The sequence below is a fragment of the Thalassophryne amazonica genome, chromosome 2, assembly GCF_902500255.1.
Source record: "Thalassophryne amazonica chromosome 2, fThaAma1.1, whole genome shotgun sequence".
Taxonomy (NCBI): domain Eukaryota; kingdom Metazoa; phylum Chordata; class Actinopteri; order Batrachoidiformes; family Batrachoididae; genus Thalassophryne; species Thalassophryne amazonica.
This window is the reverse complement of record NC_047104.1, coordinates 47,983,670-48,009,768: the sequence shown is the minus strand read 5'-3', so window position 1 is coordinate 48,009,768 and position 26,099 is coordinate 47,983,670. Positions and strand designations below refer to the sequence as shown.

The following is a 26,099-nucleotide window of genomic DNA, read 5'->3' as shown; positions in this document are numbered from 1 at the left end:
CGTCGTCATGTGACAGTGAGCCTGGGCACCGTCATGGCTGCAGCACCAGAGTGAGTTCAGTCTCCTGCTTTCTGACAACACTCTATTTTTAATGTGTTTTTATTTCGTGTCAGATAATTAACAGTCTCTGTATATCCGGTATCTCACTAAAGTCATCTTATAATATGTCTGGGCAGGCAAATGCTTTTTTTTTTAAATTTTATTTATTTTTTGCAGGCGTCCTCACTCTTTTTTTCCCAAGTTTAGGCTTAGAATTTTTATATTACTGATATCCAAAGAAATATGAGATTTAAAATGTGAAGAGTGTTTATGTACTATTAAAGAATTACTTTCGTTTCATGTTGTAACATGTAACATCACTTTCACTCTGCACAGGACAGAAAAATCACTGCATTAAAGTTAAAAAGATATTAACAGATTCGTTCACGGCTCAATCAACCATAAGAGGAACCCTGCAAAAAAATAAACTGTAGTTTCTAACCTCAGGAATGTAGACAACGAGGTACAACTGCATTTTTTAGCAAGCTTTATAATTGTCCTCCGAGTTGGACAAATACGTACAAGCGACTGTTACAGTAGGGACGAGACAAAACACCAAGATTGTCAAAATTGGTTAAGAAATAAGGAAGTTATGGTAATTTTAGTCTAAAAAAAAGTCTGTTTTTCCTGTTGATCAATTACGCACGGTCATTTTCACTTTCTCAAAAGCCGTGGCTATGGGTACGGACCCGTATCTACAGAGACCGTTCTAAAGATACGGAGGGTGTCTTACCAACCAATCAGAATGCGCAAATATGTCCGTACCCGTACCATATGCGGCTAAAAGTCCGGCAAGGCTTCAAAACTCATCCGTACATTGTCTGTATCTTCAGTGAACCTCGGTCCGTACCTTTAGCAGTCCTGCAGAAGATATGGATGTACGTACCCATAGCCACTTTGTTCTCAAAAACCACGTTCTCAATATTGGATTGTCATGAAACTTCGTCATTATGTCGACAAAATATTATATTTTAGGGCTACTTAGCTTTGAATGAGTGCTGTAAAGGCGATCATGGTTTTAACGCTTGGTAAAGTTGAGCAACATTTTCAGCATGAACAAAGTATATGAAATAAATGGCAGAATTGAACTGGAAAAAAACGAGGTCAAAGAGGAACTTCCTGCCTACGTCATTACAAGGAATTCCATGGGAAATACCCCAACAAGACAATGAAAAAAGCGATCTTTGTGGGGAATCCTCTGCACACAACGATAAACGCATCAATGGAATGCAAATGCAGGCCTCGATCGGGAGATTGTCTCGTCCCTAGACTGTGAGAGGAATGCATAGGGACCGTCTACAAAGTGCATAAATGAAAAGAGACACGAGAAAAATATTCAATTACTTCATTGTTATACGGTGTAATGACACCAAAAATTCACTTCACAGATCCTGCTGGTTATACTCTTTATGCACTCAGTTTGGAAAAATATAATTTTGAAGATTTTAGTTCATGCTGGTTATACGGATGCAAATTGAGCTTTAAAAAGGAGTTTTACAGCGGCGTGTGAGCTATTTGCGACCGTATAACAGCATGAACATCCGCAAATCATCAGACACAAGGGGTTATTCTCATTCTAATTCAATTCCATCATTTGCACAGTTTATTTTTCTGTAGGTAATTCGGTCGGTGAGGCTTACCCTCGAGCCGATGCAGCGCCGCTCCAACAGCGGTCAGGGCGCGGAGTAATCCATCAAACATGAAAATCCATCAAATGTGAAATGGTAATTCTGTATCAGGAAAGGCATCAATACTTTCGTATGGTAGCTTAAATTTACCTATTTCGGCGGTGGCAGTGGTAGGCGACTTTTTCTAGCTCTTAGCTAACAGCTAGCAGCCGGTGTTCTGTCCAATTGTGTGTCTCGTCATGTAAATCAACAGTTCCGCATCCCGACAATATTGCGCATGCACAGTTGCACGGAGGACAGGAATGGCATCTCGTCAGGGTGCGGAGTAATACATCCAAATGTGAAATGGTCAAATATTTTGCCACCATTACCCCGATATTATATGGTCTGAAATCTCACACGATTAACCAATCAGATTGGCAGAAAAAAATGTAATTGGATTAGAATGTTGTAAGGTGTAGTGACATAAAAATCACTTCACATATAAATGTCACTGCTGGTTATACTGCAGCACTCCGATTAGAAATATAGTTTTGCCTAATAAAGTTTTGAATTTTGTTGCATTTTCATATTGTTATAAAGGAGTCACCCCAGTCAAATAAATTGAATATTAAGTAACGTATTTTTAATGGTGCTTCTGTTGTTCATTGTGCCATCAATTACAACTATTTGATCAAATCCCAATACTATATACCAGCATAACTTGGAGTCCTTACTACAAAGAGAAAAACACCTGTCAATTGATTTTTCTATCACAAACTCCTCATTAAGACAAATAGAGGTTAAGAATGAACATCGTACTAAACACTAGAAAGGGCTTTGAAATCAAACCAAATTCTACTCCAAAGAAGCATTTGAGTAAATATAAGAAATACGTATTTGTGTTTGAGTCTGCATGTTATGTCATTTTTAGGAGTCGAAACCAGCATTCTCGTTTCTTTAAAGCACACTTTAACAACACTTTCTTAATTAGTTTTCTTCATGGTGCATGCCTTGTGTAGCAACAAGGTGAGTTACAGAACATTGGAATTATCACTTAAGTCATTAATTACTTTTTCCAAACTTGAAAAATGATGATGATGATAATTTATTTAGCACTTCAAGTAAAACAACTGCAGAGTGCTGAAAACAAAATTATACATCCAGAAGAACAGTAAAATTAAAATCTGAAGTACAAATAAAATGTTCAGATCAGCAGATATCATTAAAATAAGATTACAAAAAAAAAAGATGATCATTAGGTTTTAAGATTAGCCTTAAAAGATTCAGTGAATGATTTATTGAATTTGGTTAAGATGTGCTTTTTTTGGTCTTGTATCACTGCAAATTTACAAGTCTTTTGTTTTGGTTTGATGTTTTTATTCACCTTATTTACAATTTTTCTGAGTTAATGTATTGTGTGTGTGTGTGTGTGTGTGTGTGTGTGTGTGTGTGTGTGTGTGTGTGTGTGTGTGTGTGTGTGTGTGTGTGTGTGTGTGTGTGTGCGCGTGTGTGTGTTGTTGGTCATGAAAACTGTTAGTTTCATAATGATTTGGGTGTATAATTGTGTGTCCTGTAAAATATCAGAAAATGTACGTGTGCTAATCGAGGTTTCATGCAGCCAAAGCTGATTGACAGTAGCACAAGGGGAAGAACAAGAAGCTGACATCTTAAAATATTCGACTGTCAAAAAGCTGATGATGCCTGTTTAACTTTGCTGCTGGAACCAGTTGAATTTAGGCATTTGTTCCTCATAATCAATTCATTAATTTTCATTTAATGTTCTGTTATTTACCTGATTATTACCAATCTAAATTCAATTTCTAGTTCAAACATTTTCTATGCCATCATACTAACAATGTGTTGAACAACTGATTTGTCATTGGAGAATATTCCCTCACTGTAGTAATTTATGTGATTGGTGATCTCACTTTACAGTAAGTGTGTATTCTTATTTTTCTTTTCATCTCAATATAATAAATATTGTCAACCAATACCTGTGTTGCAGCCACAGAATAATATTGTAAATGCGGCATCATAAGATAAATATTTCCTGCAGATGTGACACCATGTGCACTGACATTAGATTTTTAAAAAATGCATGAGAATAATGTGGTAATCATAAAGTTTTCCTTCTTAAGTGCTGAGTTCTGTACTGCTGTTGTCTTATTACAGTAGATCTGTTCATGCTTTGATGGTCCAACAACCATGTTCTATCTCACTCCTCACAAATACAATCTTCCGGCCGACTTGCCCAACTGTGACTGATACCAAAGGTCTTGAGCTGTAAAAATAGTCTCGTCATAGATTAACTTTTTGTGCACGATGTGACCTATGTTTATCTTATCAAAAAGTTCACAGACCAGAGAATTAGATTTATGACTAAACCGTATCAGGCGGTCCGTGGTATCTGAAGGCAGGCTGAGCTGTGGTTTCCATGCATAAATCCAGAATATTGGCTTCAGAAATCAATGTCCGCTTTGCTTCCGTGTCAATAATCCTCCTGAGTCTGCAGTTAGAAAGCTGTCAAATTATTATGTTGTTATTACTACTGTGCAATAATTATTATTTTTTTTCCACTTTAGTCCTCTCAATGTTGCTGCCTAAATGAATAAAATGCAAGCACTTGTCCCCCAGACAGTCAGAAATGGGAGGGGGGGTGGGGGGTGGACAGTCATGTATGTTTATGTACATTAAGTCTGATATTATTAGATGAAATTCTCTGTTTGAACATTTGAAGTGCCACAGGGGCTCAGTTCTCTCTCCTCTAGTATCAGTTTAAATTGCAACATTTCCATCGGTCCAAAGAACATAAAGTTAATTTTAATTCTTTCCATTTGCAGATATGGTGTGTTAAAGTGTTGGACTGTAGTTACTTGAATGTGAAGATCAAAGATCACTTTGACATTTTTTTGCCTTATCACTATGATTAATGGGCAACACGGTGGCTTAGTGTTGCCTTCTTACTCACAGCAAGAAGGTTGTGGGTTCGATTCCCACCTGGGGCATGTTCTCTGCGTGTTTTTGTGGGTTCCCTTGCTGGGTTATCTCCAGCTTCCTCCCACATCCAGCGGCATGCAGGTTAAGTGAATTGGAAAATTTCCATAGGTGTGTGCTTGAGTGTGAATGTGATTTTTGTCTGTATGTGGCTCTGTGAAAGCCTGGTGTCCAGGGTGTACCCTGCCTCATGTTCTGTGACTGCTGGGATGGGTTCCAGCCCCCCCCACCCCCACCCACCCATTCACACACACACACACCCCCACCTGGAGTAAGCGGGTATAGAAGATGGTTGGATGGACTATGATTAATGAAGCATGTATGCAATGTTGGTGTTAGTTGATCACACAGGTATTGGTGCCTTGCAAGACCAATGAACATCATCTCAGTCTTTTCTTAATTTTGGAGTAAGAAGTTACAGGAGATTTTTCACTGCTGTCACACAGTCCTCTAAAATCCTCATTTGAGAGAGACATTATCTGCACTAATTGGTATGTAAAGCTGAGTCTCATCAGCATAGCAATAAAAAGTAGTTCCATACCATCACGGTGTCTGTCCAAGAGGTGTTATAGGAGCGGGCCTAGTGCAGAACCCTGTGGTACCCCATGTTTTACCAGAGCAAGTTTCACAGTAATGTTATTACTTCTAGTGAGATCCATTGCAGGCAGAAGGTCATTCACCATTTTAGTAAGTGTTGTCTCTGTGGAGTGGTACGCTTTGAATCCCGCAGTATCTCAAAGAAGCTATTATTAGCAAAATGCATCACAAGCTGCTATCACTTTTTCAAGAATTTCTGAGCAGGACATTCAATTCGATATCTGTACATAATTTGTCATTGAAACTATCTAGACCAGGGGTGGCCAAGTTCGGTCCTTGAGAGCCACATTCCACATTCAGGTGTGTTGGAGCAGGGAGATGACTAAGAGTGTCAGGAATGTGGCTCTCGAGTACCGAACTTGGCCACCCCTGATCTAGACTGTGTTTCTTAAGTATAATTCTGATAACTGTCGATTTAAAATGAGTAGGAACAGAACCAGACATTAGCATTTATGACAGGTTGATCATTTTCAGCATAATTGGTCCAAGTGAAGACCACAGGTCCTTAAATAATATACCAAACATAATTAATGGAGACATTGATCCCGTTATTCAGGGTTCAGTCTTGAACCTGAAGGCCACCCTGATCCTCCTGTGATCTCCTTCTCCTTTAAGATCTGTCTATTGGCTGGGTAATGACACCCTGAGAGTGTCTGCGGCTTTGTTTGCTGAGAACCGTCGACGGCTCTGTGCAGGGCTGAAAGCCACGGATGGAGTGGAGCCAAAGTCAGTGGTGGTGCTGCAGGGAGGCGAGGAGACACGACGCTACTGCACGGACACAGATGTTGCTTTCAGACAGGTAGAACTCGAGCTGGACTCGGGTGTGCCAGATTGGGTTTCATTTAGATTTGTGCCTTTGTCTGTCGCAGATGTTTCAACTATACTGCAAATAACTGCTTGTTCCCAATTAAATGTTTTTTTTTTTCCATCTTTTATTTAGGTGGAACAAAAATCAAGTGCTAAAATCACTGTTGCTCTGTTATGGCTTTTGACTGACCAGCTGACAGTCATCCTGCTTTCTTCTCGCCGACTGTTGTAATTGATGTTTCTTTCACCTGTGTAGGAGTCTTTCTTCCACTGGACTTTCGGAGTAACTGAGGCTGACTGCATCGGAGCTGTTGATGTGGACTCTGGGAAATCCATCCTTTTTGTTCCCAAACTGCCTGAAAGTTATGCGACTTGGATGGGAGAGTGAGTCACGCTAATCTTCAAAGCTCTGTGTTCATGGTCAGAAACGATCACCAGCTGAGCTGTAACAGTTAGCAGCAGTGCAACTCCAACATATTTTTCTGTTCTGTTTAGTCATGTGTATAATGCATTTGTAATGCAGCCAGGAACAACTTGGACATTGCAGAACATTTAACATGTTTGTGATTTAAAAGAAGTGCTGTAGACTCCCGACTCTTCAACAGAACACGTTTATATTCAGCGTGAGGAAAAGGCTGACTAAATGCCTGCAAGGGCAACATAAAAGCTGATTAAGTGTGAACAAATGTAATTTAATGTCATGTAAACAAGTGCATCGTCTGCACTAACCCAGGGCACCCTGGGTAAGCTTACATTGACTCTTTTGTGCAGAAGGCTTTTACACAATTCAGTGACTGTGACCTTTGACCATTTAACCTCAAAATAAACATGCTTCTTGGGGTCACCTTGTTGAACACACAAACCAAGTTTGGTGACATGCAGTGAGGAACTACATCATTGAGCTTACAAGATTTTTGCATAGTATGCTCCAGTGAACTCAACCTTTGACCTTTTGATGCTAAAATCAATAGGCTTCTTGGGATAACACACATACCAAGTTTGGTGACAGTCAGGCAGTTAAAAAAGAAGTTAACACTTTCAAAAGATGTTTACAAAGTGTGGCCCATTGACCTTTGACCTTTTGACTCCAATTTCAACAGGCTTCTTGGGGTCATTGTGTGTAACGCATGTAGGTTTTGTGACAATCGGGCCAGTACAACTGAAGTTATCTCGTTCACAAGTGAAATGTTGCATGACTGACAGACTGTGACATCTACTTCAGTGGCTGCGCTGTGGGAATAGAAATGCTGTGACTCACATACTTTATGTGAAACTTGGATGCTGTGTGTGTCAAATAGTGCCTCTAACTCCAGACCTGTTCTGTTTGATTGTTCCTCTTCATGGTTGCTAAATGTGCTGTTTGTTTTTGGATCCGCTGCTGACTTGGCTTGTTTCAAAGATCTCTGGTCACGCCGGGGACCTGATGTCTTGTCTGATGTTATGTGTCACTCAACGCTGGTGTCGTTGACCAAGCAGGGCTGTATACACAGACACAGGATTAAAGTAACAATTTAGGTCTGTAAATTACACAGAAAACAAGACTAACACACAGCAATGACAAGGAAACGAATACAGTGCCTTGCAAAAGTATTCAGCCCCTTGGTATTTCATGCAATTTAATTTGTTTATGGCATTTCGGATACAAAAAGTAAATCAGGCTTCTCATTATAAAAATTTCTAAAATTATCTTCCTTAGACTCAAACTGGAAGTAAATCTCTACAACTTGATATAAATTAATAAAAAAATATAAAAGCCAAGATGATGGGTTGCATAAGTAATCAGCCCCTTTGCTATAATACCTGAATCAGTTTAATTGCCAGTTTTCTTCAGACAAGTCAGGGGATGGATACATGAACATTTCCAAGTCACTGAATATGTCTTGAACTTTATTTACATCAGTTATGAAGAAATACAAACCGTATGGCACTCTATGGTAAAGCTGTGTGGAGAAGACAGTTCTCAAAAACTGAGTGACTGAAAGAAGAAGAGTGAGGAAAGCCACCAAGACACCCAGATGAAGTTAAAGGCTTCTGTGGCTGGGAGTGGAGAAATTGTGCATAGTGTATGTTTTGCATTTTGTATCACCAGTTATACAGCTTCATGATGAGGTGGTACAGAGGAGGGTTTTATTAAAAAGAAAACGTGAAAGTTCAGCTACAATTTGCCAGAAAGTACACCTGAGATGCAAGCCTAGATTTTAGGTCAAAGAAAACCCTCCTCTATACCATAAACAAAATGTGTGAAATACCAAGGAGCTGAATACTTTTGCAAGCCACTGTAAAAACAAGGATTAAACAAGAGCAATCACAGATTTCTGATGTCCGCCAATCCGGATCACCTCTAAAATTTAATGGAGTCTTCCATGCCCTAATACCAATCTGGGGAGCAAATTTTATGAGAATCTGGGAAGTAGTTTTGAAGAAATCCTTCAAAGCCTATATAAAGTGAAATCTTGATCCAGAATCCGGATCCAGATCACCTCCAAAATTTAAAGGAGTGTTCCATGGCCAAATATATATCTGTGGTGAAAATCTGTGAAGTAGTTCTGACATAATCCTTCAAAGACTATATAAAGTGAATATTGATCCGGATCCAGATCACCCCCAAAACTTAATGGAGTCTTTCATGGCCTAATATGTATTTGTGATAAAAATGTTGTCAAAATCCATGACGTTTGGACTTAATCCTTCAAAGCGTACAGTATATAAAGGGAAATCTTGATCCAGAATCCGGATTCGGATCCAAATCGCCTCCAAATTTAATGGAGTCTTCAATGGCCTAATATGTGTCCATGGTGAAAAAGTAGTGTGACTCCATGAAGTAGTTTTTACATAATCCTTCAAAGCCTATATAATGTGAACCTTGATCCAGAATCCAGATATGGATCTGGATCCGGATCACCTCCAAAATTCAGTGGAGTCCATGCCCTAATATCTATCTGTGTTGAAAAATGTTGTCAAAATCCATGAAGTAGTTTGACGTAGTCCTTTAAAGCGTATATAAAGTGAAATCTTGAGCCAGAACCCGGATTCAGATCTGGATCACCTCCAAAATTTAATGGGGTCTAATATGTATCCAGTGGTGGGCACAGCTACCCAAAAAGTTAGCTTTGGTAACCGTTAATCTGCTAACTGAAAAGTTTAACTTTTATAAAGCTAAACCGATAAACCCCTAAAAAATTTAGTGGAAGTTACAGCTAAAAGCTAGGCCGATAACGTTCGGTATTTACTCCACTACACTGGCACAACAACAAATCAGTGCATCTGTCTCAGATCAGCCTTCTCTCAGCAAAAGTGGTGACCAGAGAGAAAGAAAAGGAGAAAAAAAATCATTTATTTTTCATACCATACAGACTTGCAGGCGTATCACACGAGTCATGAACAGGCAGACAGTTTTGACTTATGGTTAAAATTTTAAACAAACTAATTCCGGGCAAGTTATTGAAATTAACATCACCTCTGTTGTTTTACAAAGTGAAAATATCAGCTATATGTTTTACTTTTAAAGTAATGCACTAATTTGGAAGGTTTTAGCATTTAGAGTACAGACACACATGCTGCAGTGCATTATGGGAAAATTGCCATCTACTGGCCATCCAGTAGATGGCAATGTGTGAATGTGATGGCAGTGTGAAGAGCAATTGCCACACATTCGCTCAAAGTGCTGAATCACTTAAAAAAACAGAATTTTCAGTTTTCAGATTGCCTTTGTAAAACCCACCACACGTTACAGTTGTGTGTTATAAACCGACCAGCCACTGATGTCAGGAAACAAATTTTCCCATAATGCATTGCGGCATGTGTGTTTTCAAACGCTAAAACCTTCAAAATTTGTGCATTACTTGAAAACCAAAACATAGCTGATATTTTCACTTTGTAAAACAATAGAGGTGACGTTAATTTCAATAACTTGTCTGGAATTAGTTTGTTTAAAATTTTAACCATAGGTCAAAGCTGTCTGCAAATCTGTATGGTGTGAAAAAAAAAATATTTCTCTCTGGTAGTCAGCTCTCTTCTGCCTGCAGAGAATGGAGCTCTACCACTCATAGCTGTCTGTCTGCTACAAAACATGTAACAGGCAGGCACTAAAATCTATGATTTCAGATTTTACAAATGTTTTTAACTCTTAAGCTTTATTCACTATGCCCGCAAAAAATATATATTAGCAGTCTAAAAGTTATCGGAACTACATTTATCGGAAGCTAATTGTCTGCTGATGGTTAAATGAAAAGCTAGTCTACTAACAAAAATGTTAGCTTTGATAATTAGCGGTTAGCAGATCTGTATGTGTCCGTGCTGAAAATTTGCTGAGAATCAGTGAAGTAGTTTTAATATAATCCTTCAAAGACTATATAAAGTGAAACTTGATCTAGAATCCAGATGCAGATCACCTCCAAAATTGAATGGCCTAGTATGTGTCTGTGTTGAAACTTTCGTCAAAATCCGTGAAGTAGTTTTGATGTAATCCTTCAAAGCCTACATCAAGTGAAACTTGATCCAGAATCCGGATCAGGATCAACTCAAAAATTGAATGGGTTCTTCCTTGGCCAAATATCTGTTGTGAAAATTTCGTCAAAATCCATGCAGTAGTTTTGACGTAATCCCGCTAACAGACAGACAAATAAACGCAGGTGATTTTCTTACGTCCTTGGTGGATGTAATAATAAAGTGATCCTGAAGGTGGTTTGCCTCAGTCAATCATACTGTCTGGTTGGAAAAAAAACTCAATCAATGATATCGCAGTTGTTTGCTCTATAAACCTGTGAGGACTTTATCTGACCTATAACAAAATTATCTTATCACCTCAGAGTTCCTGTGTCAGCAGTTTCGCTTTGGTTTTGTTTCCTCTTTGTTATCTTAGTGTTTATAAATGTTCCTGTCTCCTGAACAGACCCCTTTAAAAATGCTTGATGTGCAAATTGTGAGATATTTTAACTGTGCTTTTCTTCATCTTCTGCAGAATCTTCCCTAAGGAGCATTTCAAGAATAAATATGCTGTTGATGAGGTGCATTACACCTCTGAGGTAAGTCTGCCTGCACTGTAGCTACTCTTTACAACCTTTCTGTGTAAGAAATGAACGAAGGGCCCTATCTTGACCATTTATAGTGCATAGTCTAAAATGCGTAGTGGACACGCATTCAGGGAAAATCAACCTCATTCCTGCTATTTATGCAGAGAAAATAGCAGAAACTAGTCACATGCATTGCTCAGTTGTGATTTTGGTCCATTCTTCCACACAAACAGTCTTAGAATTTCAAAGATTCCAGTCAGGTGATTGTCTGGGACATTCTAGCAGCTTTATTTCATTCTCTAAAACCACCTGAGAGTTTTCTTGGCGTGTGTTTGGGATTATTGTCTTACTGAAATGTCCACCCTCATTTCATTTTCATTGATCTGGTAGATTTTTTTGTTATGAAGAATGTCTGTTACATTTTTCCATTCATGCTTCCTTTAATTATAGAAGTTTGCCAGTGCTGGATGCTGAAAAACGGCCCCCACACCATGATGTTCCCACCTCCCAACTTCATTGTTGTTATGGTGTGTTTTATGGCACCCAACGAGTTTCAGTTTTGGTCTCATCTGACCAGACTATGTTCTCCCAGTATTTTGCAGGGCTGTCTTAATGTTGTGCCATAAATTTTAAACAAGACTTTTATTGTGGCCAGCCTAAGGCACACCTGTGCAATAATCATGCTGTCTAATCAGCATCTTGATATGTGAGGTGGGATAGATTATCTCAGCAAAGGAGAAGTGTTCACTAACACAGATTTAGACAGATTTGTGAACAATATTTGTGAGAAATAGGTCTTTTGTGTATACAGAAAATATTTTAGATCTTTGAGTTCAGCTCATGAAAAATGGGAGGAAAAACAAAAGTGTTGCGTTTATATTTTTGTTCAGTGTCCATTTTATATATATATATACACACACACACACACACACACACACACACACACACACACACATATATATATATATATATAAAGAATTTCAACTTTGATTTTGAGCTCTCCTTCGCAAGCGTTTATGACATCATACACAAAGAACTGAGCCGGTATTAGAGAAGATAATGCTTTCCATGGTCGTCATTCCAGCAGAGTCAGGAATCAGTTTGTTGACATTTAAGCTTCAGGCAGAGGAGCAATAAAGTGGCTTAAGGATGCTGCTGACACCCACAGAGCCGCCACAGCACCTGTCAGAGTGACCTTTTTGTCTCTGCAGCCCAGCCGCACAGAAACCAGGCGTTTGTTGTCACCGTTTGTTCTAATTACTCTTTCTGCCACCTTGCAGATTGCGGATGTCCTTTCCGGCCTGAGTCCAGCAGTTCTCCTGACACTGGTATGGCGCTTGCTTCTGTGGAGTTTAACTTGCAAATCTGGTTTGGTTTTATATGCATTCTGCACAACATAGAACATCTTGATCTTTTAGAAAATGCATTGATGCAGAAACTGCAATGTTTTTAAGTATTTCTTGCATTAAAGTAGTGTTGTAAGGATAGAAACAGTTCCTCTCTTACTAATCATGCAGCTGTCAAATTATATTTCTGTCTGTGGTTGTACATAAATTATTAGCCTTTACAGAAATGTTAATGCACTGCGTGTGAACATTATTAACAGTGGCGGCATTTGTTGTTTTTGCACGCAGCGAGGACGTAACACAGACAGTGGGAGTGTCAGCCGTGAAGCCTCCTTTGATGGAATCAGTCGGTATGTTTAATTTGCATTAATATAATGGTACTTTTGTTTGGGATGTTGGTGTTTTTAATAAGAAAATATGTCAGATTCTCATTCATCCTGTTTGCTGCTGCTGAGCATAATTCTGAGTGTAATATGATTAAGAAAATAAACTTGCATTAGCTTGCTTTTTTAAAAAACTGTTCTTTCATCTCTTTAATCTACATGAACAGATATCTGATTTGTACTCTAAGTGCAAATGCAAGTGCATAAATGTTTTTGCGATGTTTTTGTTTTCTAATCAGCTTCAGCGTGAACAACACTCTCTTACACCCCGTGATCGTGGAATGGTAAGTATCTGATTTATTCTGCATTAATATACTGCTAAAACCTCGAGTGCATCAGAGTTTACATAAAAAAAGCATTTTAAAGCTACAGTGTGTAAGATTTAACATCTTCTAGTGGCGAGGTTACAAATTGCATTAGTGGAGCAAACATCGTACCCTCTTCATTTTCTTCAGTCTTTCAGCCGTGTTGCAAAATGTGAAAGACGGACTAAGTATGTCCATTTCGGGCTACTGTATCAATGTAGTGGCCTCTGTGGGTGGGGGGGCACTCCTGTGAAGATATGAAGGATTCATTCTGAGCTCATGAAAATGCATTGATTTGTTGTTGCAGTTACTTGCACACTAATGAGCAGATTTTATGAATGATACAGTCCATTTATGCAAATAAATCCCTTAAATCTTACACACTGTAGCATTAATCACCTAGTCAGTCAGGCCCTCTTGTCATATGGCTTTTTTTTTTTTTGTCTCTGAGTGCAGGTGTCTTTTTTTTTTTTCTTCTTCTTCTTCTTCATCATCTTCAATTGATCTAAAGCAGAGTGGAACATATGTGGCCACATGTAGCCACCTCCAGAAATAATACCGCATCCAGCACCTTTTGTCAGGGCAGACTACTTTTTTGTGGGAATGCGTGGATCATTTTTTTAGTTGAAAACCCTAAAACGTTTCAGAAAGACGCTGTGATATCACTGCAGCACATTTTCAGGCAACTGGGAATGAAAGGTTTATTTTTACTGATTTGTAATTCGGAATCTCACAGGAGAGACAAAATAAGCTCATTTGTGATAGCAGATTGTACAGACACTTGGGTCTTGCTGAGGGTGAGTACTTTTTCATCACTGTACATTATAAAGTTTGTTGTTAGCTGGTTGGTGTTGTCCTAGAAACAAATCACATGTAGGCTTCCCTAACCCACTGAAATCACTGGGTTGTGCGCACCAGAAAAGTGAAAAGCTGTATGGACACAGGGCCTAAGGTGGTACAGTACATAGCCAGTAAGGATCACCAGTCAACAACCCAAAATTTCATTATGTTTGAAACTGTGCTTGCCGTTATTTCCAGCAGCTTTCCACTGGAAGTCTCAGTGCAATATGCTTTCACTCTGAGAGGATTTACTTTTTTACTTTCTGCTGTCTCTTCCTGCAGCCGTCTGCTTAAAACCGACATGGAGCTGGAGGTTCTGCGCTACACAAACAGGATCTCCAGTGAAGCTCACAAAATGGTGAGATCCTTCACAACTGCACACACCTTTTCACTCATGTTCAAACCAGGATATACGAGGTCTGTCAATAAAGTATAGGTCCTTTTTATTTTTTTCAAAAACTATATGGATTTCATTCATATGTTTTTACGTCAGACATGCTTGAACCCTCGTGCGCATGCGTGAGTTTTTCCACGCCTGTCGGTGACGTCATTCGCCTGTGAGCACTCCTTGTGGGAGGAGTCGTCCAGCCCCTCATCGGAATTCCTTTGTCTGAGAAGTTGCTGAGAAACTGGCGCTTTGTTTGATCAAAATTTTTTTTAAACCTGTGAGACACATCGAAGTGGACACGGTTCGAAAAATTAAGCTGGTTTTCAGTGAAAATTTTAACGGCTGATGAGAGATTTTGAGGTGATACTGTCGCTTTAAGGACTTCCCACGGTGCGAGACGTCGTGCAGCGCTCTCAGGCGCCGTCGTCAGCCTGTTTCAAGCTGAAAACCTCCACATTTCAGGCTCTGTTGATCCAGGACGTCGTGAGAGAACAGAGAAGTTTCAGAAGAAGTCGGTTTCAGCATTTTATCCGGATATTCCACTGTTAAAGGAGATTTTTTTTTTTTTTTAATGAAAGACGTGCGGACGGATTGCAGCGTCGGCTCGCAGCCGCCGCGACACTCCTCCACAGGAAAAACACCTCTGTTGGAAGCCTTAAGGACAAGTTGGAACATGCCCAACTGTTAAACAATTTCTCAGATACTCACTCCACTGAAAGCCATCAAAAGTCGCCTGGATTTTAAAAATGGTTATCAACACGGAGGTGTTTTTTGTGTGCCGCCGCACCGCGCCGGCTGCGTCCCGATGCACAGACCCGTCTGCACATCTTTCATTAAAAAAATCTCCCTTAACAGTGGAATATCCGGATAAAATGCTGAAACCGACTTCTTCTGAAACTTCTCTGTTCTCTCACGACGTCCTGGATCAACAGAGCCTGAAATGTGGAGGTTTTCAGCTTGAAACAGGCTGATGACGCCGCCTGAGAGCGCTGCGCGACGTCTCGCACCGTGGGAAGTCCTTAAAGCGACAGTATCACCTCAAAATCTCTCATCAGCCATTAAAATTTTCACTGAAAACCAGCTTAATTTTTTGAACCGTGTCCACTTCGATGTGTCTCACAGGTTTAGAAAAAATTTTGATCAAACAAAGCGCCAGTCTCTCAGCAACTTCTCAGACAAAGGAATTCTGACGAGGGGCTGGACGACTCCTCCCATAAGGAGTGTTCACAGGCGGATGACGTCACCGACAGGCGTGGAAAAACTCATGCATGTGCACGAGGGTTCAAGCATGTCTGACGTAAAAACATATGAATGAAATCCATATAGTTTTTGAAAAAAATAAAAAGGACCTATACTTTGACAGCCCTCGTATTTTATAGGTTTACACAATATAGTTCAAATCCCAGTTTAGTTTTTCTTAATAATATTATGCAGCAGTGGGGGACTTATTGGGTGTATAACTGGCTGAAAGTATTTTAGCTGGGAATAGTTTAAACAGTGTTTGTTTGGACTTAATCATGTAGCTGACAGGCCGTCATGGACCAAATGGGACCTTTTAAAACGGTCACCTACGTCTGCGGAGAATATTCAGCTTCTCATAGACTGTACGCTCTTCAGACATTACAGATGAGTTGATCTGTAATGTTATCAGCAGTCTGTGTGACTCCTGCTTGAAACATTACTTGTTTCAGGTTCCACATGGTCTAGTCCATATGAGAGTGAAACGCTTTTTGTCATACCACAATGTGTCGTGTAGACTTTTAACTGTTAAAGGAGTAATGAAGTATACTCGTATATGGATTATTTTCAACATAAATCATTTTACAACCCGTGCTCTTTTGACAAGTTAGGGGAATGGGTCCATGATCATGTCTTGGTCTTTATATTAACACACAGAGTATAGTACTGCATGATAAATCTGGTTGGAGAAGGCAGTTCTCAAAAATTGAGTGACCTTGCAAAAAGGGCACACGTGAGGGAAGCTGCCAAGAGACTCTTGACAACTCTGAAGGAGTTACAGGCATCTGTGGCTGCGACTGGAGAGTTACAACCCTCAAGTTACTGGCTATACATAGAACAAGTTGGATTTTGAACCATTTCACCCTCAAAACCACAAAATCCTACTTGGGTTCGGTGTTTAGCCCGAAATACAGGTTTGGTTGACATTGTTAATTTCTTTCTGCGTCTTTCAAACTAACCACATAAACTGTAATGATGGATCCACTGCCTCTCCGTAGGTCATGAAGCAGGTGAAACCCGGACAGAAGGAATATGAAATGGAGAGGTAAGCAGTGCACTTTTTCCAGGGGCACCTGGTGAGTTGATGATGATTGTGTGATGATTGTTGAATGGTTATTGTGCAAAGTCTGACTTTAATTTTCACAATTAAGCAGCATTGGAAATGCCCATTAGATGTACTTAAAGTTCCACAGTACTATGTCTGTATGTAGAACCAATCCTGATCTCAGCAGCCTTCACCATTGTCAGAAGTTTATATAACCAAGCATGACACTTTGACTAATGAGCTGTCTTAAGATGCTAACCGCAGTTAGCACTTTCTGCACATAAGACAGTCCATTGTTATTAAAACATGCAGAATTAACAAAACTGTCTAAAGTACATGATGAGGAAAGGTTTACTGACCTTCACAGAAGATGCTGTGATCTTTGTGGAAACCAGAGACTAAAGTTGTCTTTACACTTGCAGAAAATTGATTCCCGCACTGGCACGCAATCTGGTGTTCCAGTGAGTAAACTCAATGTAAACCATTGTGAACTGTGGGTGGCTGCATGCCAGCGCCAAAATTTTTTTGAAATGTTCAAAACTTCTGGCACGCATTAATTTTGTGAACTAGCTGTAAACATTGCCCAACCTATTTGAAAATACTGTGCGTCAATGTGCCTCATTGCAGCGCAGTCCAGCTGAACGATTATGATGAGATGTTACATCCATAATAATTTTACAGATACACTATCAAACTCATAAGAAGGAATGAAAATGCAACTGTTTTACCAAGCCACTACTATATATATATATATATATATATATATATATATATATATATATATATATATATATAATTCCAAATGTGTTCTCCACCGCACAACGTGCACAAGAGAAGCTGCAGCTAATTTTTGTGATTCTGGGAATGAGAGAATGGTTTCATCAGTCAAGTACTGAGAGCAAATGCATCATTGGCTACAAAATGATTATATGTATAAAGTGGCGTCCAGCGGGACAAAGTGTGATGCATTGGCAAGATGAATTGTGCAGCTGTACGAGGATCATATCTGTGCAAGTGTCAAGGTGGCTTAAGATTCCTAGGAATCTTTAGGCTAAGAGTGATCCAGGAAGTAACTGAGAGCAACTCTGAGCAAGGAGTGGTTAGAAACTCTTGTCTTTGTGAGCAGGCGGGGTTGACCCAATTGCTAGGTATGTCGCAATCTTCTAAGAGCTGTGATAGGTTGACACAGAAAAAAAACAAATGCGCTCCTAGTTATGAATGGACAGTAAAATAAACAGATCATATCACGTGAACTGTATTAAGAAATGTGTAATTGTCAAAATAATTTAATGTAATGATGATGAAACTCAGCAAAATTAAATTGTTAAAGCTTCAAAATGTGTGAACATACCTCATTCACCCGCTGATTATATTGATTAGCTTATTGTTATGTTTACACTCCGTGATGGCAGTTGCACACAAGCACCGAGTGTGAGAAGTGCTGGTGCGCACTGAAATCCACAGGGAGAGCAGAGACTCCAGCATGCTGGCATCACTTACTTTGATATTAATAATTGTATGACTATTATAGAATTTACAAGTAATTTACATTTTTTCCCTTAGCCAGGTATTACAATGTGGTGATGACCTTCATCTCAGGCGTTAATACATTACTACTGTGTGGGAAAAGTAAGCTCATTCATGAGATAAACCACAAACATCCCTGTACCATCAAGCCGGTTGCGTGTTACTGAATCACTGCCAGTCAACATACAGAGAATGTCTGTCCTTCCTCTCTGTCTTTTCCACCATCTTATCACCCCCCCCTGAAGAACTCAGGGGCACGCCCCTCAGTTTGAAAACCACTGCTTTATATATTTGGTGTAAAAATTTTAATTAGTATCACAAACATCATTGATAACTGTCATTTATTACATCTGGAAAAATTCATCTGTTTGAGGGCATTTTGGTGCTTTATTTTGAGAGAGGAAGAAAAGGCTGCTGTTTTTAGTCATCTCCAAGGTAAGACAAATTAATACAGAACAAATTGCATCTATTTCATAACTGGCTGTCTCTAGTGTTTTATTTATTTATTTATTTTTTAACATATGCTTAAGCAGAAACAGAAAATAAACTGCAGTGTAGTAATTCTTTTCATGTTTAGTTTGATTCCCTTTTAAAACGGCGTATTTGCTTCTTTAAAAACTGATTTATTTTTATTATCGTAGCAACTGTCATTCACTCATTTTCTTTTTGCTGGGTGAAGAAAATAAATGTGGGCTCACCACTTTGTCCTGTGTTGTGATGTTTCATGTGCTTGTCTGTCGGATAAATCTAGAGGGCGCTAAAGGCCTCCAGATAATTGGTGCTTTCTCTCATGTTTGTTGTGCACAAATTGTTTAGCTTCCTAATTACCTCCACCAAGGAGGTTATGTTTTCGGTCGCGTTTGTCTGTTTGTCAGCAGGATAACTCAAGTTTTGAACAGATTTTGATGAAATTTTGTGGAGTGGTTGGAAATGACAAGAGGAACAAGTGATTAAATTTTAGTGGTGATCCAGATCACGATCCGGATGCTAATGCATTAGCATGTCTATGGCATTTTCAATGTTAAAAGTTAGCATTAAGCAATTGCAGCTGTCATCACGTTTGGGTGCATTTGTTTTCAAATTGTAATCTTTCTTAAATTTATTTTTGTTTATATATTAATAATCTAATGATTATTATATACCATTTTAGAAAGAGACAAAAAGAAATAGATCAGTGTGCCAAGGAGGGAATCTCTTTAGGGTCAGTGACCCTATGGCCTTGTTTAGAGAAGTGTTTCATAAATGTTAAAAAATTCATATATTTTCAGTTTAGTTGAATAATAAATTGAATTTTGTCTCTTATATGTTTTTGTCTATAAGCACATGCAATATCAATATCAGTGCTCAGATGACAGTAGCTTCTGGGAAAGGTGCAAGTTGCAATAAACTGTGATTCCAAGCGCTAAGGATACATGCTATCCAGTCACAGCAGATGAAACTTTTTTTACTACTGAGCAAACATCATTGTTAGACTTTTTTAGGTTCAGTGATTCCACGGCGTGTAGATGTTATGGCGTCAGTGACCCCATGGCCTTGGCAGAGGTTTGCACTCTCTGAGTGCTTCTAGTTATAATGAAGTATTTCACTGAAAAAAAATCCTACTCTTTTTTTTTTCCTCCAGCTTGTTCCAGCATTACTGCTACACTAAAGGAGGGATGCGTCACACCTCCTACATCTGCATCTGTGGAACGTAAGTGATGGTGTGATGCTGGTTTAGTGCCCTTAGTTAATGAGTTTACAGCCTGTGCCCTTTATCAGCTTGATTAAAGTTGACATCATCGATGGAGATGATATTTTATGGCTCATCAGTTGACTGCAAAAGTCCAGAATAAATGTCATCAACATATGGAGGCATGACTTTAGGTTTCAGAACAGGTGACTGCAGCTCAGGTTTGCAGGCCGTTTGTGCAAAAACTGCAGAGTTGTTGATTTGAATCCCAATTAATTCTGCAAGTGGACTGTTCATGAGTGCACACACTGAAATTCTATTTGTAGTTATGAAAAATTAATTTAAATAGGAATGCTAAAGGACTTTCAAATCTCAGGTAAAACTGATGTTGTTGTTATTAAATGAATGGGGCCAGTGACTTAGGGGTGACATGCTGACTTGGTGGTTAGCGCTGTTGCCTCACAGCAAGAAGGTTGTGGGATCACTTCTCACGTGGTCCTTTCTGTGTGGAGTTGCATGTTGGGGCTGGAGCCTATCCCAGCAATCATAGGGTGAGAGCTGGGGTACACCCTGGATAGGACATCAGCCTATCACAGGGTCATATGTAGATAAACACATTCACACTCACACCTACGGGCAATTTAAAGTTTCCAGGCCATACAAACACGGGGAGAACATGCAAACTCCACACAGAAATGCCACAGGTGGGAATCAATCCCATGACCTTCTTGCTGTGAGGCAACAGTGCTAACCACCAAGCCACCGTGCTGCCATAATTTTAGAAGCTGAAGTCAGAGAATTTGGGTGTATTTAAAAAGAACAAAAAACAGAACAGAATAAAAACTGATTATCAAAGTAGTTGCCGCTTAATTTAATAATTGATTCATTATCAATTACTTGTAGCAGTGCTACTTTTATAATTTGTCTTGAGGACATTTCATAAATGTATGGATCAAAATTTCCTTCAGTTAATTTCATTATAAAAAAAAAAAAAATTTGATTTCAGTTAACTGCAGCTCCTCTAAAAGTCAAATAAGAAATGTACTGGGTTCAAATGCCCTTTTTATCTTACCTGGAACGACGGTCCAGTGGACTTATGCCATGGGTTCCTGTCCGTCGGTGGCAGCGTGTGTAAACATCATCTCCTCTGAAATGACTGGATCAATGAAGTTGAAATTTGGTGTGCATGTTCCTACTACCCATGAGGACACCAAAGTTTGTTTGAGGTGTTCCGATCCGAGTTCACATATGGCCGCCATCTTGAAAAAAATTTCATATACAGCCATTTATGCAGCAGTTGAGCTGCAATTTGTTACATGAGTAGCAATCAGCAAGCCAAAAAACATACCTGACAGGTTTTGTGAAATTTTCAATTTTGATCTTGATGTGACCCATCGTCTCTGGTCACACCCATTTTTCCATTTGTCATATTAGAACTTCTTCTCAGAAACCACTGAACCAATTTTTGGTAACCCTAATTTTAAAAAGTCCTCATTTACTAATAAAAATAATAATAGAATATTGATTACACTATTAAAAAATAATGACAGAGGCGATTAAATAAACATGTAAAACAACATCCAACAAAAATACAGCTACAAGAGTATAAAGGTATTGGTGTGTGTGTCTGTGTCTTTCTCAGGTCAGGCAGAACACAGAGCAGATCAGAATAAACACACAATAACACTTACAAATGAACACACATTTACAAATTAGACCTATTGTTTGAACTCTTCACGCCCAGTTCACAATTACAACATCTGTAGTGACATTGGGACCCAATTTATTAGAAAATAGATTATTTGATTTGTTAGGTTATTTATTGGCTTACCTTATCATTCAAAACTTTATCACGCATCAGTGGAAGACTCAGAACCATAAGCTCTGAACCTATGCTCGAACTCTCTCTGATCTCTTTACACGCAGCTGACGTATCAGGTGCAAGGTTTCCACAGAATCAACAGTCAGAGAATACTGCAGTCAGAAAGTTATAAGCAGATGTTAACAGCTGTGTTGGGTGTGTGCTTTAAACTCCTCTCCTTTCTTTAATTATGATCTCACAGGGAAATGCACAGTGTTTAGGTTATAATCAGTTTGTAACACTGCCATCAAATCTGAAATCCTAATGTGTATGTTCGCACATCTGTTGCAAATTGTTTTCACTTGACCTCTTTATTATCACTGTATTTATAGTTTATTTATTTTACTGTTCACCAATAGGGGGCATAATAGCTCCGTGCTGCACTATGGCCATGCTGGAGCTCCTAATGACAAAACCATTATCGACGGAGACATGTGGTGAGAAGCTTTTAGCCATTTTTCTGACACAGATGTCGATGCACTTTAAATTATTTTTTTGTGTGTGTGTTTCGATGTTTTGTCCTCTGCAGTCTGTTTGACATGGGAGGAGAGTATTACTGCTACTCTTCAGACATCACCTGCTCCTTCCCAGCCAACGGCAAGTTCACAGAAGACCAGAAGGCCATCTACGAGGCGGTGCTCAAGTCTTCCCGAACTGTCATGGCTGCCATCAAACCAGGTCTCATCCCTTCATTAACTGTACACGAGAGTACGCTGCGTTTACCAGAACATCAGCAGACGTTTACACTGAGCTGCCTGCCCTCTGTACATTTGAAGCCTCCTGACTGCATAGAAGGTGGTCTCATACTGCCCCGTGTGGTCAAAAGCTGAAGTGCATGCAGATATGGTGACCTGTTGTTAGTCAGAGTCGGGGGAAAAAAAAAAAAAATAAATCATGTGACTCGTGATGCCATCTTGGGGCCAAAATAGCATTCACTGTTAATCTATCCACATGTAAATCCAGCTATTTTATTTATTTATTTGCAGAAAATGCCTGTTTGCTATGGAGGCACAAATAGACAAAAGGGCTTTGAGATGTACAGATTCCCTTCAGATCCGAACAGAAGAAAAAATTTAAAAAATAAAGTCAGCCATGAGGGATGGAAGCAACCATCATCGTTAAAGTAAATTTATTGTTCAGTCCCATGTACAGTAAAGCTCACCATGTCATCGTATAAAGTAGATATTCGCAGTCACCGGACAAAAAAAGGTCCCGAAGTTTTTGTATTGTTTTCCATGTTTTAAACACTGTATATAAAAGATTTTGTATAACAGATTTTTCGCTCACGTCGGATAAAATGTCCTGTCCAGTTGCAAGGTATTTCCATTAAAAACCCCTGGCATGTGGGACCGGAGTCATTCCCATGATTTAAAACAATTCATTTTTTTTCACACCGTGATCAGACACGGACCGCAGCCTGACGTGCACCTGTTAAATCAGACTGTGTAAAAGGCTGTGATTTGACACTTTTCTGCCTTCACTCCTTTGTCTCCCATCATATTTTAATAGTTTTTGCAGGGCGCACGTTGATTACATTTCGGGATCACATACATTTGGCAGAAAAGTCTGCAAATTTACAGCACGAAGATGAAAAAGAGAAAATTGCAGCTTACCTTTGAATTGGAGGTGATTATTGTAGAAAGAAAAGCTTGTTGAGGGACAAATTAAAACAGAATAAAGCATAATCCAGTGACGGAGAACTTTAAAACTGTCACACACATCATTGCATGACACGGAGTTACAGAGCTGCAGAAGCATAAATCAGGCTTTAAATTAAATAAATCATCATAAATTGTAAATTTTATAGCTTAACTATATATTATTTATATTTATTTTGATAGTACCTGTACCTGAATTTGTTGCTGTATGTGGATAACTGATTACAAAAAAAAAAAAAAAAATTGAAAACATAAAAGGTTCATTCAGTAGTTCAGCACAGTTCTAAGTTGAGGGCACTCTCTGAATAAAGGGACTCTAACAGTCAGCAGCAGCGTACATTTACGCATGTTTAAACATGCGTAAATATGCATGCCATATATTTTAGCACTTCAACATCTGGAAAATCAGTTGATTGATGGGCAGTGCCAAATGCCATGTCTTAAGATGTACAGTTTGACATGTCATGTATTTATAAAATCTTTTTGTCCAATAAGTACTTTGTTTTTGTTTTTTTTTAAGGGTGAATACAGAGACATATGGGGCATTTAATTATTATGGTCTATTTTTTTTTTTTTTTTTTTTTTTGTGCATGTCCTGCTGTTAGATGGTCACTTAATCAAAGATCATTCAGTGACGTCGTAGGTATTAAATACACGATATCTGTAATTTAGCTTTGATTTGATTGTAACGAGAAACTTTCAGTGAAATGCATAAAATATTTTTATACAAATGTCATAGCGGTGTAGATTTCTGGCTGAATAAAATGATGTTGTTGAAAGTTTGAATAGTTTATAGAAGAGGCCCAAAAGCAGTCTGTGTGGACCGCTTTATTGCCCATAATAAAGTAGAAAACTGTTGTGGGAGTCACGTGACAAAAATACGTTGCCTTCCTAAATTGTGAACACCCGCCCCCTGGTGGGCTGTGAAGGTAGTGTAGGTGGGCCTGAACAGGTCATTAAATTACTATGAAAACGTTATCTAGGAGAAGTGACTGAGAAGTTTTGGGCCTGACCCAGAATAAGTAGAGTGTGATTCTCCGTCTTGGCATTCTAAGGATGCAACATTTCAAAAATGTGTGAGATTTTGAGTCATTGGGTGCAATGTTGAGAAATGTGGGTTTCTCAAAATGCAAAAGATAGAGAACCACACCCTACTTTTTCTGGGTCTTGTTCAGAATTGGTTGGTTTTGAGTTTTTACCCTGTTGACATCAGTTCGGACTGTGCCAGAAGTGAGTGAGCGCTTGTTTTGTTAAGTACGCTCTTGGTGAAGGGATTTGTCTTTGAAGGTGTGAAGTGGACCGACATGCACCGCCTGGCTGACCGGGTTCACCTGGAGGAGCTGGTGAGGATCGGCATCCTGAAGGGTAATGTGGATGACATGATGAATGTCCACCTCGGAGCTGTCTTTATGCCCCACGGTCTGGGACATCTGCTGGGGATCGATGTGCATGACGTAGGAGGCTACCCGGCGGTGAGTGCATGGCTCCACACTTGAACCTTCATCAGCTTGGATTGAGCCAGTGTAATGAGCCGATCTGGTTTTTCAGGGCGTGGCTCGTGTTGACGAGCCTGGACTGAGGAGTCTGCGGATGGGCCGCCTGGTGCAGGAGAGGATGGTCCTCACCGTGGAGCCTGGAATATACTTCATCAACCACCTGTTGGACCAGGCGCTGGCTGACCCCGCCCAAAGCTGCTTCATTTCCAATGAAGTGCTCTCACGCTTCCGTGGCTTTGGAGGGGTGAGTTCCTTGCCTCCAGAAACAGAACAAACATGTTTGTTTTTTACAAAAGCATGTTTTTACTTCAAATATTAACACTTTCAAAGGTTGCCGGTTCATTCTGCTAAGAAACCTCACAGATTCTATTTCCTGTCTGCCCTGCTCACCGTGTGCAACTGACCTCTGTGCGCACTGGCGCCTTTGTGCAGGTCCGCATCGAGGATGACATCGCAGTGACGGCTAATGGTATCGAGTTGCTGACCTGCGTCCCTCGCACCGTGGAGGAGATCGAGGCTTTCATGTCCGACAGTGAAAAAACCTTCAGCCCCGTTGTCGGCAGCAAGAAATCCTAAACGCTGTCTCTCCAGGCTGTGGCACCGTGATGTCACAGAAAACAAATTCGCATAACAAAATCAGACACTCATCAGAGGAAATGACATTATTACTTCTCCTGTTATTTCTAACAACAGATACATAATCATCTAATGCAATAGAATCAACAGGTACTATGTTGTAACACCTAAAGTGTTCATTTCTGTGCCTTTTTCATAAATAAATGCAAATATTTTTAAAACTGCCACCTGAAAAGTGCAAAAAAATTATTTGTGGTGGGGGGGACAAAAAAATATCATAATTTCTTAAAGTGAAGCTGCAATAAATTAACACACAGAAGTTGAACTTTCAGGTCCATTAGGTGAAACATTATAACTGTCCTCTAGATGGCAGGCTATACCTCAGTGTCTGTGGTGGAAAACACTGGAGTGGTGCAGGAATGGTAGAAGACCTGTGTGCTTTGAGGTATACAAATAATTACTTTATTTTTACAAACTTTTAAAAACAATCATTCTCTGACCATCTGGAATACAAAACAGGGCAAATACAAATGTCTCACTGAAACTGTTTTGTAGTCACACTCGTCTTCATTGTACTTCAGAATCAGCGCTGTGCATACTCAAAACACAGAGTACTAATGGATCAGAGATAAAGTTTACTGCTAGGAGGCCGCTGACCGGCTCCAGTACACAAAAGCATTTCAGTGTGACGTTGGTAAACAATAGTT

At 39.4% G+C, this 26,099-nt stretch overlaps 1 protein-coding gene across 1 annotated transcript; it reads left to right on the top strand.

Moving 5' to 3' along the window:
- Nucleotides 1-25,617, top strand: pepd (peptidase D). The gene is made up of 15 exons (XM_034185783.1): nucleotides 1-50; nucleotides 5,856-6,039; nucleotides 6,304-6,431; nucleotides 11,008-11,071; nucleotides 12,340-12,387; nucleotides 12,694-12,755; nucleotides 13,028-13,072; nucleotides 14,216-14,291; nucleotides 16,559-16,605; nucleotides 19,754-19,822; nucleotides 22,022-22,099; nucleotides 22,192-22,340; nucleotides 24,608-24,792; nucleotides 24,869-25,060; nucleotides 25,249-25,617. The coding sequence occupies exons 1-15, from the start codon at nucleotides 34-36 to the stop codon at nucleotides 25,390-25,392; spliced, it is 1,488 nt and encodes a 495-aa protein (XP_034041674.1). The 5' UTR covers nucleotides 1-33; the 3' UTR covers nucleotides 25,393-25,617.
- The last annotated feature ends 482 nt before the right edge of the window (nucleotides 25,618-26,099 follow it).

Excerpts from the sequence above, each read along its gene's own strand:
- pepd (XM_034185783.1), top strand. Across the intron at positions 12,388-12,693 it reads CAGCAGTTCTCCTGACACTG|CGAGGACGTAACACAGACAG; the intron begins GTATGGCGCTTG and ends TTTTGCACGCAG. Across the intron at positions 12,756-13,027 it reads TCCTTTGATGGAATCAGTCG|CTTCAGCGTGAACAACACTC; the intron begins GTATGTTTAATT and ends TTTTCTAATCAG.